A 14767-nucleotide genomic window follows, 5' to 3' on the forward strand; every position below is an offset into this window, starting at 1 on the left:
TCCACACATGCAAGATATGTTACGAATTCCATTTCCATCTGGAGAGGCTCAGTCCCGTTCTAACGATGATGGAGACAGGAGATTGCGCCGGTTACAGTTGCAAAAGCCCAGCTTGCGGGGTCTCCCCTCCCTTATCTCAACACGAATGTAGTCCAAACAAACCACTGTAACCGTGTGATCAGGGATCAGGTCAAAATGAGAAATAGTTTGACTAATTGGATTCACTTCAAGTGCCAGTTATGAAGTGATTTCTAATTCTTCTCACGGTGTCAGCGCAGGAAGGTGTTGACAAAATCAAGACTCTGAGGGTCATCGTGACCTCTGTGTAGGAGGAGTGGGCTTCCTCTGGCAGCTCCACTTATCAGCTGTCTCTTTGGGCCTCCACAGGAACGTCTCAATGCCAGTAAATAGGATCGTTTGAGGGAAACAACTCTCACACAAATGGATGTTAGTCACAGTCTGATGAATCAGGCCTATGAGGGACTTCTACTGTAAGTTCATTAAAACACCGCTGTTCTGGAACAGGAACTCCAAAGCTGATGGGACAATGTCAATGTGGCGGTGAGAACCTGCCGCTGCCCACGGCGACCTCTTTTACAGCTGACATGACCGTGACCGTGACGCCAGCTCTGTACATGATCCCCACACAATCATCTTTGTTCATTGTTAGCTAAAAGCACAAATATCTGCCAAACAACAGGTGCAACCCAAAGGCGAAGAGATAAACTATTTTAATCTGAAATCTGGTTGAATTTTCTTCTTTCATAATTGTGTGTTTGGCCTCCTGCTGTGTTAGACAGTGTGATTACATGTCCACAGGTGAAAGGTCACAACTATTGCGCTGTGATCATAGAGTGAACCGGTGAGTCTCAGCCCAGTAGACACATACAGGTCCTCTGCTCATAAGAATACAGGTTATGAGAAGTAACCGGCTCGTTCGTTGTAAATGTATTTACTGGTCTGCCCGTTCATGGAGTTTGAATTTGATCTGCTGTTTGTGTGTCAACAGGGCGGATTCTGGACCTGAAGACCGGAACCGTGAAGAAGGAGGGCCAGCAGTCCTCCATGAGGATGTGCATGGGCTCCCGACGGTCCTTCATCTGCCGCATGAGGTGTGTGTGTGTGTGTGTGTGTGACTGTGTGTTGTTATTTGTGTCGGCTGACTCGGTTTTGACCGACTCAGGCGAACAGCGAGCGGTCCGTCCAGAACTGCAAGTCTTACATCATCTCGTGTTGTTCGATCTCATCCGCTTACAAAACTTCAGAATTTCAGTAATGCAACATTATGAAATGTGTCAGTCCAGTCACATAATTGAATTCCAATAGTATTACACTACTTCTTATTTCACAAACATTTCAGAAGTCTTGGCTTTGGTACGTTTTACAATACCTCATCATCATCTTGGTGCTGCATGCAGAACTTGAGTGTGTGTGTGTGTGTGTGTGTGTGTGTGTGTGTGTGTGCCTGCCTGCCTGCCTGGAACACCCTGGAATGCCGGGGGTAGCATAGCAGTGCAGGTCAGTCTGAGGCCCATCCTGTCCCACTGAGCCGTCCCTCGCTGTCCTCCTCCAGCCTCCGCAGGACATTTCTTGGCTCAGAGACCAGAGCTGTCTGCGAGACACTCGACACCGAGTGGTCGACTCTCTGAACACGGCCAACGTTGCTAATGAGAATATGGATAAATGAGCAAAAAATATGATCAGTCAACAATAGGCAAGACTTGACCAGTCAGATCGGACTTTGTAAATTCTCAGTTGGGTTTGCCCCTAGAGGTCACTCTTTTTCCTCCTCTTGATTTCGATCAAGGCTCAGTAAAATGATCGAGGTGTGTCTAAAATGAAGCACGTTGAAGCGTCTGATATGAGCACACATCTGCTTTGAGACGGTAGATGTGAATCAGTTGGCCTACAGACAAGCTGAAACAGCAGGGGCCGGTGTAACCTGGCAGCCAGTCAGAGCGATGCAGCTCACGCAGTGACAGCCTCTAACCCTTAACAAAGACCTGAGTGGCAGTCTTGTTTCTTTCATTCAGGAGTCCTGCTGAGCTGCTTCCAATTAGCCCCCCCCCCCCACACACACACACACACACACACACACACACACACAACAATCTATGTTGATTGATTGTGGTGTTCAGGCTATTATACCCACAATTAATCATAATATGAAGGCCTGTGTAGAGCTATTAGGGCGAGTCAGAGACACGGGAGGGAAGTAGACGCGAGATTACTAACAGAGGTAAAAAGTAGCAATGTACATATGTGTGTACTCAGAGTACTGGTTCAAAACAAAGCACTTAAACCGTGATAAAGAAGGGGGAGAGATAACTTCATTTTGAGCACATCAATATCGGAATCATCCACCGCAGCGTCCACATAATGTTTTACATTCACAAACTGTAACGTATACATCATTGCTATTATGGAAATATCAATTGTAGCTGCTTTAAGAAAGAACGCGCAACAACAAACGGACATATTTAGCATGTTAGGAGTTTGTGGGGTCCACTCCGACTCTTACACGGACGATAAGTGATGACTGGACGAGGTGTTAATGGCTCTGCTCTAAAAGGAGCCTGTATTGTGTCGTTGGCTTGCACTTGAAGCAATAGAGTTCAAATGTGCTTGACAAGAAAACTCGTGTTCCGTAACAGTGGCTTGTAACGGACAGTTGTGACAGTGTGCACACCCCAGCCCCTTACTGCCAAACAGCAATAACGTGTCATTATTCATTCCAAATGTCATTCCTGCATTTTAAAGGATCAGACGCCACATGAACCTCAAGCAGCGTGACTTTCTACCCCGACTGTCCAGCAGGAATGTTTCTGCTCTCCAGAGGCTGCTGGTTAAATGACTGATGTTTCCATGTGTCATAGATAGCGACACTATTTATATTGTAATAATGATTGCCGTCTGTTGACGTCTTTACAGAGCCAGTTTCTCGCTGAGTGTTTCTTGTTTTCCGTGTGCTCTATGATGTCAGGGTCTCACAGTTTGGCCCATTACTCACTGGCTACAAACTGCATCAAAGCAGCTGTGACTGCCCCGAGGGCCCTCACGAGCTCGGTGTTAGTTTAACCAAATAACACACCTTTCCCATTTTGTTGCTGACGTGCTGGCTGCGGCTTTGTTTTGTCTGGATCTATCGCAAAGGCCCGCCGGTCGCACGAGAGCCTCAGCGTGGCACGCGGTTTAGGAGTTGTTGTCGGATTGGCATGTTCTTCTGTTCCGTTGCTATTCTAGGCTCTACATAATTCAAACAACATGCCGCCGAGACGCCGGGAGAAACTGCAAGCGAACAGTGGAACTGCAACCACCTCTGTGACACATACATAAACACGGCTGAGGAACACAGCACACTTCAGGGAAGCCATTATGAGATCCAGGCCGGCTTATGTAATGTTCAGACACGAGAAAAACACCCTCCGACTGTTTACCGCTGCCCTTAAAGGAAGTTCAGCCGGAGCAATGGCTGCCTCCACTGTTCCAACTGCACTGTCTGACTCGACACACTGAGTGGGGATACCATGTAGTCAGTGCTACAAAAAGGACATATAGTGAGTGTAGTCACGAGGGACGCAATATAGTAAATACAACACAGTATTGAGACGCATCGATCACGTTTTTTCTTGTTGTTGTTTTGTTGTAGCAGCTGATTCAATAGGCTCCCGGCTATTATTTTTCATCACTGTCCTGAAAATCATTTCAACTGTCGGTGTAAAGCGTCACAAATTCTAAATGCTATCTTTTTACTTTGTTAAAGTCATCTATAGTGGTTATTTTCATCAAAAAAATAGCTCAATTCAAAAGATTAAGATAATTTTACTGACTAAAAAAAAAAATCTTTTGATGTATTCTCAGCTGCTTAGAGCTAGTTAAACAGCTCATAATTCATCTCTAATATGTTTTATATTACTGTGAAACATCTCCTCCAAACAGCTGGATTTATTCGGTTAATAAAGATAACATCGAACGCATCATAATAACGTCCGTCACACCACTAGTAGTCTCTCACTCATGCTTCAGGCGACTGCCACCACTACAATGTCTGGTAAACTGAAAAAAATGACTGGCCAAAATATATATTTTTTGAACTGCATGAGATTCAGTATCATTAACAATAACAAGCCGGTCCTGTTTGTGGCGCTCATGTGTAGCGAGGCCGTCATGAGAAGCCTGTGAACTGCATGTCGACCTGTCTTGATCTGCTGCAGCACTGTGCTGACACACACTTGGCGACTCTCTTCGTGGTTAATGTGAAGTTGTCCTCTGTCCAACTGGTAGTGGAGTCGGTAGCCAGATGAAGTAAACATACTGCTTATGATAGTAAACTGAATATCTTTGGGATTCATTCATTTCATTGAGCCACATTGGGTCCTCGAAAATCGGAAAAAACCCAATGAAAACAAAAGCTAGCGGCTTGCAGCTAACGGTGCTACTCTTCCACGACGATGCCTTGGGGTCGGGGCGGCGTCATCAGCTGTTACCGCCGCATGAGAGCTAACCAGTGGGCATGCTCACATGCACTGACATGCACTGACATGCACAGAGAAGCTCTGACAAGAACACACACAGAAGGAGACGTCATGCTCTGCTCAGGTCTACATATAGGCAATAGTTGTTGGATGGTATATTCATGTTTTAAGTAGCATATATAGAACCTTTAAACTTGCTTTGACTTGAATCGGACCAAACTGAGTCAACAAAGTCCAGCTGGTGGTGATCAAAGTGTTGTGTGGTGACTTTTCCCCCCCTCACATGACACTCACACTGAGCTGCTTTCCTTCCACTCTACAAACTTGTAAAAGAAGGTTCTGTATATTTATCCGACTTCCCGCCATGCTGCTCGGATTCATTATTCACACAACTGTGGTGAAGTACCAACACTGTATTTGTCCATAAAGAGGGGACGGTGATTAGCAGCCACTAACTGGCGTCACGTACCACTGGAATGTAACGTATGCCTTTGTCTTTGTTTCTTGCTTGTGTGCAGGTGCGGTACTGCTCCTCTGGATCACATCTCCCTAAACCGCCTGTCTAACATGAGGAAGAGATACAGGTACAGCGACTTCCTCTCTAATCCTCTGTAATTACTTTCTGCCGGACTCTTCCCTCTCTGGAGGACATGCTCCCGCCAGTTGTCCAAATCCTCTTCCAGTGTGACTGGGAGTTGACAGGCGTCAGATGAAATCATATGTGATTGTAAAGATTCAGATAGTCTCCGGGTTAGTCTAAAGATTAACTGTCCAGCTGCTAAGATCCAGATGAGCTGAGAGCCGTGGATGAAGAGGTTGACATCATCTGGGTCACCTTCAGTTATTACCCACGCTCACAGCGCAGACCGAATACAAGAAGTGGACCAAATCACAGGGACCTCACTGACTTGTGGATTACTGTTTTGAAGGCTCGAGTTTGACATTTTAGCCGTCGCCATCTTGTCTTTCTGCTACCAGAAGGGACGCTAGAGGGCGGAGCTACGTACAACTAAACGCTGAATAAGATATTTTGAGGACCACAGTGTTACAACTAACCGAATGAAAGAGTTAAAGTTGAAAAACAGAAATACAGACAACGCCGCGGTAGTCCTGTCAATCACAAGATAGCCCCGCCCTAAAGCATACTCTGCTTCGCGGTCTGTTTGACTCTAAATGGGTCCCCTGATGCCCCCTGATGGCCATTAGAGAGAATGCAGGTTTAAAGCGCTCCAGCATTAGCTGTTCACTTTTCAGAACAGGAGGCTGCCGCCTGGCTCACAGCAATTAAGCTTTACAATCAGCTTGAAAGGGTCAACATCGAGCCTAGGGTTTTGTCCCTCAGGCGGCGTCAAGCTGTCAAAGTCGTCTGATTGGTGCAGATTTTAAGGGTCGTGTGCAGCATCACAGGAAGATCTGCATACAGTGTTCAAGGCTTTGGAAAAGAACTGTTCTCTCTATACATGTTGTTTGGTAAATGAAATGAATCGGCCTGTTTTCAGGTATTGTCGAAAATGTAATCCTAGCATTGTCCTAAGAAGATGCTACCATTTGTATGTAATGATAATCAACTCTGTCATAATATCATATTGTATTATTTGTTATTTAGATATAAATGTGTATAGCTGCAGCATTAACTATGTGCGTACATAATATATAGAGATGTATGTATGCAGTGTTTGTTTACTAAAGCCAATACTTCAAGCAGTCTGATTATGACATGTCTGAGGGAGCCTGTATTGTTGTGGAGTCCTTCCACAGCTGTGTCTGGGTACCTAACACGCTGCTATGTCTGTCTCTGTGTGTGTGCGTGCGTGTGTGTGTGTGTGTGTGTGTGTGTGTGTGTGTGTGTGTGTGTGTGTGTGTGTGTGTGTGTGATGGACAGGAATGGCCTTGGACCCTCAAAAGAAGGAGAGGCTCAGTACTCTGTGGTGCATTGCACTGGCTACATCAAAGCCTGGCCCCCTGCAGGTGAACAAACACACACACTCATACACTTCCTGAAGCTCTGGTCTCTGTCCCTGTTTAACCCAAACTTCACCTCGCTGCATGAGTCCCTGCTCAGAGTGTAGCCTGGTCTAACCTAAAGCAGCTGTGCGCAGCTCTGGATCAGGACCTGGATTCAACCACAGTTCCATAACAGCCCGTGTGGTTCTTGTACGCCGTCCAGTGCAGCCGCAGCATTCGGAGCAGCTTTGTTGAAAGTCTGGTGTTTTGATGTGAGACTCTGCTCCATCCCATGAGCCTGTGCTCACATTTATATTGCAAAGCAAACATTTCATATCTTTCTCTCACTGCTGGAGTGTTTTTCGCAGTATGTTTTGTGGCTGACCAAATTCCCTACTGACAGTACAGGTGTTTGCTGTAACAACAAGCCTGTCTGTGGAGTGTGTGTCCCCCCCCCCCCCCCCTACAAGGGGCTTCATGTGAGCCAGGTGTTCCTCTGGCTCTCCTTTCTGCTCCACTCTCTTTACACTCAGGAGATAGAGTCATACAACTCAGCATACCTGCAGCTTGAGCTTTTTGCATTCACGCCGCCTCTAAATATCACCTTCGAGCAGCATTCCTCACATTTGTGATGGAGCTAAACAGGAGTGGATGTTGCTGCTCTTCTCAGCTCACGTATTGTGGTCCGGTCCACACCGTGAAATGATGTCGTAAGTTACCCAGTCAAAAAGCTATCCCTGGAGTACCAAACACTCAGCCCTGCAGGTTTGAAACGTGGCGTAAAAGCAGCTGTGGTCAGGCAGAATACACATCTGTTACAGTACATTCCAACAAGAACTGTACGCAGTCCAACCGCTGTATTGTATGCTGCACACCTGCAAACACAATGCCATACATGTTGGAGAAGCAGCAGTGAGGGGTTCAGTTTTTCGTGCAGGAAAAAGATCCTCCAGGATTTGTCCCAAATCTGTAGAAAAGAATTTTAAAGAATCTAATAATCACAAGTATTTTATTGAACTTTCAGTATAACTGTAATATCCTGTGGATCTGAGGCACACCAGACCTCAGATGCACTCTCTGACCGCACTATGCGCCGTTTACAGAGACAGGGATCGGAATGCACCCCTTGGGTCTCAAAGCAGGTGTGGAGAAGGCTGAAGTGTTAAAGTAGATGACGGAACAGAAACAACATGAAGTGACACGCGACTAAATGGCCTCTTAGGACTTCCAGGTGACACTGGAGTATTCCTCAGGTATAACACGCTCCATGTGTCTTTTGAAATCATTGACACATGGTTTGCTTTCGTGCACTAAAAATACTTCTTGGAATGTTCTGGCAACAATACTTCACGCAAGCAGTCATCAGGCGAGACACGCGCGCTCATAAATTGCAGATGGATAACAGATAGGGCGCGCATTGAGGACCTGAACAGATGCTGCTGACTGATCTGTTAGAGGAGAGGAATGTAGCCACGAGTGAGGACAGAATCACCGATCTGTTTTTATGTGGAGAAGAGCCGATGGAGGCTCATCCCTCTCAACTTTGTGGTAACGTGTTATTGTTAACTGGAAGGAATTCCTGTCTGCCCTGTGATTACTGCATATTAAACAGCATGACGGCCAATCTGGATGTGATTACAGACCTTTTATATGTTTTGGTAGACTCTTCCTCCCCCCTGGCCTTAGTATGGGCTGTGGATGTGGTGTATCTGGGATGATCCAGAGAAGGATTAGAAAGTGGGTTTTCTAAGCTCATTGTAAAATGCAGTATGATCAGTGGATCCGATCCCTTTTTTGTTATGATATTGGAAATCTGACCCAATATTTACATTAAACTAAATGCTGATTAAATACGTATCTGACACATTGAAATAACAGCTGTAGCCGAATAAATCTGGCGGAGCTTATTTTTCACAAGCTACTTGACCAAATACTGAAGGTTCTGAATCCAATCTATAGAATCAATAACTAGTTTGATTTTGGCCTGTCGTCAAGTTACCCACAGAATCAACATTAGTAAGCAACAGCTGATACAACCTGTCGCCAGCAACGTTTGTGAGACGGTTAAAGGGACTAAACCGTCGAGTTCAGTTTGTGTCACGTCTGCCAAATCAGTTTCAGCTGTAACAGTCCTGCACTATCCAACACCTCACAGAAGACGACAAGTTACCTTCTGTCAACACTAAATAGACCATCACATCAGAGAACACTTCCCAATTAGTGGAAACAGAGCCAAACATGCCTAAAAGCCTGCATCTGCACCAGGAAGTAAAGAAAGTAACATTTAGAGCAATTAGAGACATTTATAAGAGCTGACGGCAAGACCCAAGGCCGTCACCATGGAGACAACATTGGGGGGGGACCAGATCTGTCGGGGGGGGGGGGGGGGGGGACAGCAACATGTCATGTTGCAAATTATGTAAAGGTCCATTTGAAGTTGGATTGGTGGTGCCAGACAAAGAAACATCCATGATTTCTGTTTCTGAAATCAGTTTTTACATCAGATTTTCAAAAAATATTTCACAATGCCAATATTTATGCCGTCAGCGACAGCGGTGGCCAGGGGCTGTACGTACCCACATCTGTCCCATTCTCAGGAACATCTGGAGGGAATTTCTTCAAATTTAGCAAAAACGTCCACTGGATTCAAGGATGAACTGACCAGGTTGGCCAGAGGTCAAAGGTCACTGTGACCTCACGAAACATGTTTGTGGCCATTACTCAAGAATGAATATGGTAGTCATGGTCATTTCACACAAATGTCTAATAGGATAAAATGTTTACATCCAGTCATGGATGTAAACTGTTACTTGAGTGGTTAGTGGAGGCAAACAACACAAGGCGGTAATTCTAGTTTTTACTTAATAATAGCGATCATATCCCATATGATTATGTGCTTTAATGTGTGCCTAAGGCGAGGCCGGCAGCCGCCCTCACGAGTAGAAAATGCAACATGATCGTGATTTTTGATAAGAAAACGTGAGCGTTGTCGGTCAGTGACCGGGCAGCTGGAGTGAAAACGGCTACTGTGACAAACTCATATGACTTCATATTTAATTGAACACAAAACAAGAAAAGTTATTTTGGTAGATGTGCCATCAAAATGGAATTGATATGTCTGTTTGTGTCTTTGACTGCCTTGCCCTTCTCTTTTACTGAATTATTTGTAGACAGAGTGGAACAAGTTATGAATATTTGTTTTAATGAAATGTGTCAGTGCATTGTGGAAACTATCGTTCAGTTGGGAGGCTTAATGGTAAAAACATGACTTATAAATCATCGTAGAGGAGCAGTGGCTTTGTCAGCCGGCAGATTACCTCTCACTGCTGCAAAGTTCAAGCAGCAAATGGAAAATGAAGTGCTTCGACTCTTTTGAGAAACGTCTGTTTTGCTTTGTGTTTCCATCAGGTATGACTATACCAGAAGAAGACACGGAGGCCGGTCAGACTGGAAAATACTGCCTAGTGGCCATCGGAAGACTGCAGGTGTGTGTTGCGGCACAGTCAATTGAACCACTTTGATTCCGCTGAAGAAATGTGGAAAGTATAATAGCTGTGTGTGTGTGTGTGTGTGTGTGTGTGTGTGTGTGTGTGTGTGTGTGTGTGTGTGTGTGTGTTTGTGTGCTTTACCCAAGCAGCAACCTCCGGTTCTGAAAACCCGCCGATTCTGATTTTCTTTCAAAGAACTATTTGAGAGGAAGGCTCCAGACTAAAAAAAATGTTCACCACCGTCCCGAAAAATACTTTTAACCGTCCCTCAGTCAGTGTAGACTGTCAAAAATTCTTAATGTCATCTTTTTCAATTGTTATCGTCATCTACAGTGGTTCTTTGCATAAAAATACGCAATTCAAATGATAAGGAAATAAAATAAAAATGAAAAAGCTGCTTAGAGCGGGTGTTAGGAAGATAAACAGGTCATAATTCAAATCTAATATTGCTATGAAAACATCTCCTTCAAACAACTGGATTTATTCAAGTTTCTCAAAAAGAAAAGACGAGAACACATGATAACGTTATACTTTTATTTAATTTTATTGTACAGCTTGAACGCATCATAATTTAAGTCAATGTAACCTCTGTTAACTGTTTAACTCTGTACTGTCATTGTGAATCCTCTGAGCAGCATGATGGGAATGAATTACATTATACTAAGTGTCTGATTAAGTTTGTTGTTCCAAATGGTTTTCAGGTTGTTCCTCAACAGCTTATTTTGGACTTGCTTTTGGGTTTGAAATTCTGAGCTGTGTGCAGACGTAGCACTATCTTTCGTCAGAGGCACATGACCAGTGTCTCAGCTGAAAGCCGTCTGGTTTTGTTTGGCGGCCGGTCAATGGGTGCATCTCCAATGAATATGTCTGTATCTTCCCTCAGGTGACCAGCTCTCCAGTCTCCATGGATATGAACGGCCTGTCTGTGCCCACAGAGTTCCTGTCACGTCACAACTCGGATGGTGTCATCACTTTCGTGGACCCACGCTGCATCAACGTCATTGGTTATCAGCCTCAGGTTAGCTAAGAGGATTAAAGGGACTGATAATGTCATGGAAATACATAATAGAGGCAGGAGTGTTGTCTGTTTTAACTTTCATGCAAGGCGAAAATTCCAACGGATTCATATCAACTATAAGTTGCCAAAATTGACCTTTCATAAGCGTTTAATACGTTTTCCCCTATTAAAGTGGGATATCATTTTTTTATTTCAACTGCAAAGAGAGCTGAGATTTGAAACAGGCTTTCATAAAAATATGTTGTAAATTCCTGATCTTTAAGGTTTATTCATAAATCTTTGATCATATTCCAGTAGGAACCCTCCTTTTTTTCTGATCTGCTCCTGGTATAATTTTCTGTTGACACATTCATTCATTGAATGTGTTTATGTTGAATAAGTATTGTTTATTTCAATGAGTATTGTTTAATTGGATGAGAGTCGCTTAATATTGAGAAGTGTTTCCCCTACTATTATATTAGGGGGGCGCCCTATATAACGCCAGATCACAACAGAAGTCATTTAATGTTCCCTTTCCTATAGAACAGGTTATTGTTCTTTTATTAAACAAACTAAATAGTCTTATGTTATTTATCTTATTTACAGACGGCATGTCATTTCTGTCTCTACATGGTCGCGCGTTTACAATTCTCCTCTGCTCTCTGTATCGCACACGGCGGAATTCTGACCCCGAGAATCATTTAATTGGATGAGAATTGTTTCATTAGATGAGAATTGTTTCATTGAATGAGGATTGTTTGATTAGATGAGGATTGTTTGATTAGATGAGGATTGTTTGATTAGATGAGGATCGTTTCATTAGATGAGGATTGTTTCATTAGATGAGGATTGTTTGATTAGATGAGGATTGTTTCATTGGATGAGGATTGTTTCATTGAATGAGGATTGTTTGATTAGATGAGGATTGTTTCATTAGATGAGGATTATTTGATTAGATGAGGATTGTTTGATTAGATGAGGATCGTTTCATTAGATGAGGATTGTTTCATTAGATGAGGATTGTTTCATTAGATGAGGATTGTTTCATTGGATGAGGATTGTTTGATTAGATGAGGATTGTTTCATTGGATGAGGATTGTTTCATTGGATGAGGATTGTTTGATTAGATGAGGATTGTTTCATTGGATGAGGATTGTTTCATTAGATGAGGATTGTTTCATTAGATGAGGATCGTTTGATTAGATGAGGATCGTTTCATTAGATGAGGATTGTTTCATTGGATGAGGATTGTTTCATTAGATGAGGATTGTTTCATTGGATGAGGATTGTTTGATTAGATGAGGATTGTTTCATTGGATGAGGATTGTTTCATTGGATGAGGATTGTTTCATTAGATGAGGATTGTTTCATTGGATGAGGATTGTTTCATTAGATGAGGATTGTTTGATTAGATGAGGATTGTTTCATTAGATGAGGATTGTTTCATTGGATGAGGATTGTTTCATTAGATGAGGATTGTTTCATTGGATGAGGATTGTTTCATTAGATGAGGATTGTTTCATTAGATGAGGATTGTTTCATTGGATGAGGATTGTTTCATTAGATGAGGATTGTTTCATTGGATGAGGATTGTTTCATTGGATGAGGATTGTTTCATTAGATTGTTTCATTGGATGAGGATTGTTTCATTAGATGAGGATTGTTTCATTGGATGAGGATTGTTTCATTAGATTGTTTCATTGGATGAGGATTGTTTCATTAGATGAGGATTGTTTCATTAGATGAGGATTGTTTCATTAGATGAGGATTGTTTCATTGGATGAGGATTGTTTCATTAGATTGTTTCATTAGATGAGGATTGTTTCATTGGATGAGGATTGTTGCATTAGATGAGGATTGTTTCATTGGATGAGGATTGTTTCATTGGATGAGGATTGTTTCATTAGATGAGGATTGTTTCATTAGATTGTTTCATTAGATGAGGATTGTTTCATTAGATGAGGATTGTTTCATTGGATGAGGATTGTTTCATTGGATGAGGATTGTTTCATTGGATGAGGATTGTTTCATTGGATGAGGATTGTTTGATTAGATGAGGATTGTTTGATTAGATGAGGATCGTTTCATTAGATGAGGATTGTTTCATTAGATGAGGATTGTTTGATTAGATGAGGATTGTTTCATTGGATGAGGATTGTTTCATTGAATGAGGATTGTTTGATTAGATGAGGATTGTTTGATTAGATGAGGATTATTTGATTAGATGAGGATTGTTTGATTAGATGAGGATCGTTTCATTAGATGAGGATTGTTTCATTAGATGAGGATTGTTTCATTAGATGAGGATTGTTTCATTGGATGAGGATTGTTTGATTAGATGAGGATTGTTTCATTGGATGAGGATTGTTTCATTGGATGAGGATTGTTTGATTAGATGAGGATTGTTTCATTGGATGAGGATTGTTTCATTAGATGAGGATTGTTTCATTAGATGAGGATCGTTTGATTAGATGAGGATCGTTTCATTAGATGAGGATTGTTTCATTGGATGAGGATTGTTTCATTAGATGAGGATTGTTTCATTGGATGAGGATTGTTTGATTAGATGAGGATTGTTTCATTGGATGAGGATTGTTTCATTGGATGAGGATTGTTTCATTAGATGAGGATTGTTTCATTGGATGAGGATTGTTTCATTAGATGAGGATTGTTTGATTAGATGAGGATTGTTTCATTAGATGAGGATTGTTTCATTGGATGAGGATTGTTTCATTAGATGAGGATTGTTTCATTGGATGAGGATTGTTTCATTAGATGAGGATTGTTTCATTAGATGAGGATTGTTTCATTGGATGAGGATTGTTTCATTAGATGAGGATTGTTTCATTGGATGAGGATTGTTTCATTGGATGAGGATTGTTTCATTAGATTGTTTCATTGGATGAGGATTGTTTCATTAGATGAGGATTGTTTCATTGGATGAGGATTGTTTCATTAGATTGTTTCATTGGATGAGGATTGTTTCATTAGATGAGGATTGTTTCATTAGATGAGGATTGTTTCATTAGATGAGGATTGTTTCATTGGATGAGGATTGTTTCATTAGATTGTTTCATTAGATGAGGATTGTTTCATTGGATGAGGATTGTTGCATTAGATGAGGATTGTTTCATTGGATGAGGATTGTTTCATTGGATGAGGATTGTTTCATTAGATGAGGATTGTTTCATTAGATTGTTTCATTAGATGAGGATTGTTTCATTAGATGAGGATTGTTTCATTGGATGAGGATTGTTTCATTGGATGAGGATTGTTTCATTGGATGAGGATTGTTTCATTGGATGAGGATTGTTTCATTAGATGAGGATTGTTTCATTAGATGAGGATTGTTTCATTGGATGAGGATTGTTTCATTAGATTGTTTCATTGGATGAGGATTGTTTCATTAGATGAGGATTGTTTCATTGGATGAGGATTGTTTCATTAGATTGTTTCATTGGATGAGGATTGTTTCATTAGATGAGGATTGTTTCATTGGATGAGGATTGTTTCATTAGATGAGGATTGTTTCATTGGATGAGGATTGTTTCATTAGATTGTTTCATTGGATGAGGATTGTTTCATTAGATGAGGATTGTTTCATTAGATGAGGATTGTTTCTTTGGATGAGGATTGTTTCATTGGATGAGGATTGTTGCATTAGATTGTTTCATTGGATGAGGATTGTTTCATTAGATGAGGATTGTTTCATTGGATGAGGATTGTTGCATTAGATGAGGATTGTTTCATTAGATGAGGATTGTTTCATTGGATGACGATTGTTTCATTAGCAGTGATGGAATGAACAGCGAAGTATAATCGTTAGGAATTCATTTGTGAATTAACATCATATTGTTTTGAGA

At 42.0% G+C, this 14767-nt stretch overlaps 1 protein-coding gene across 2 annotated transcripts in view; it reads left to right on the forward strand.

Moving 5' to 3' along the window:
* The window catches only part of arnt2 (aryl-hydrocarbon receptor nuclear translocator 2), a 52664-nt gene that overhangs the window by 19469 nt on the left and 18428 nt on the right, over nt 1-14767 (forward strand). For both annotated transcript variants that reach the window (XM_068730269.1, XM_068730268.1), the window contains exons 6-10: nt 1010-1112; nt 4994-5059; nt 6358-6443; nt 9828-9904; nt 10791-10925. In XM_068730269.1, coding sequence (XP_068586370.1) covers nt 1010-1112; nt 4994-5059; nt 6358-6443; nt 9828-9904; nt 10791-10925 — 467 coding nt within the window. The remainder of the gene's footprint in view (nt 1-1009; nt 1113-4993; nt 5060-6357; nt 6444-9827; nt 9905-10790; nt 10926-14767) is intronic.

The sequence above is a fragment of the Cebidichthys violaceus genome, unplaced genomic scaffold (assembly GCF_023349555.1).
Source record: "Cebidichthys violaceus isolate CVI_PGR_0920_01 unplaced genomic scaffold, fCebVio1.0.p SCAF_5, whole genome shotgun sequence".
NCBI classification, from domain to species: domain Eukaryota; kingdom Metazoa; phylum Chordata; class Actinopteri; order Perciformes; family Stichaeidae; genus Cebidichthys; species Cebidichthys violaceus.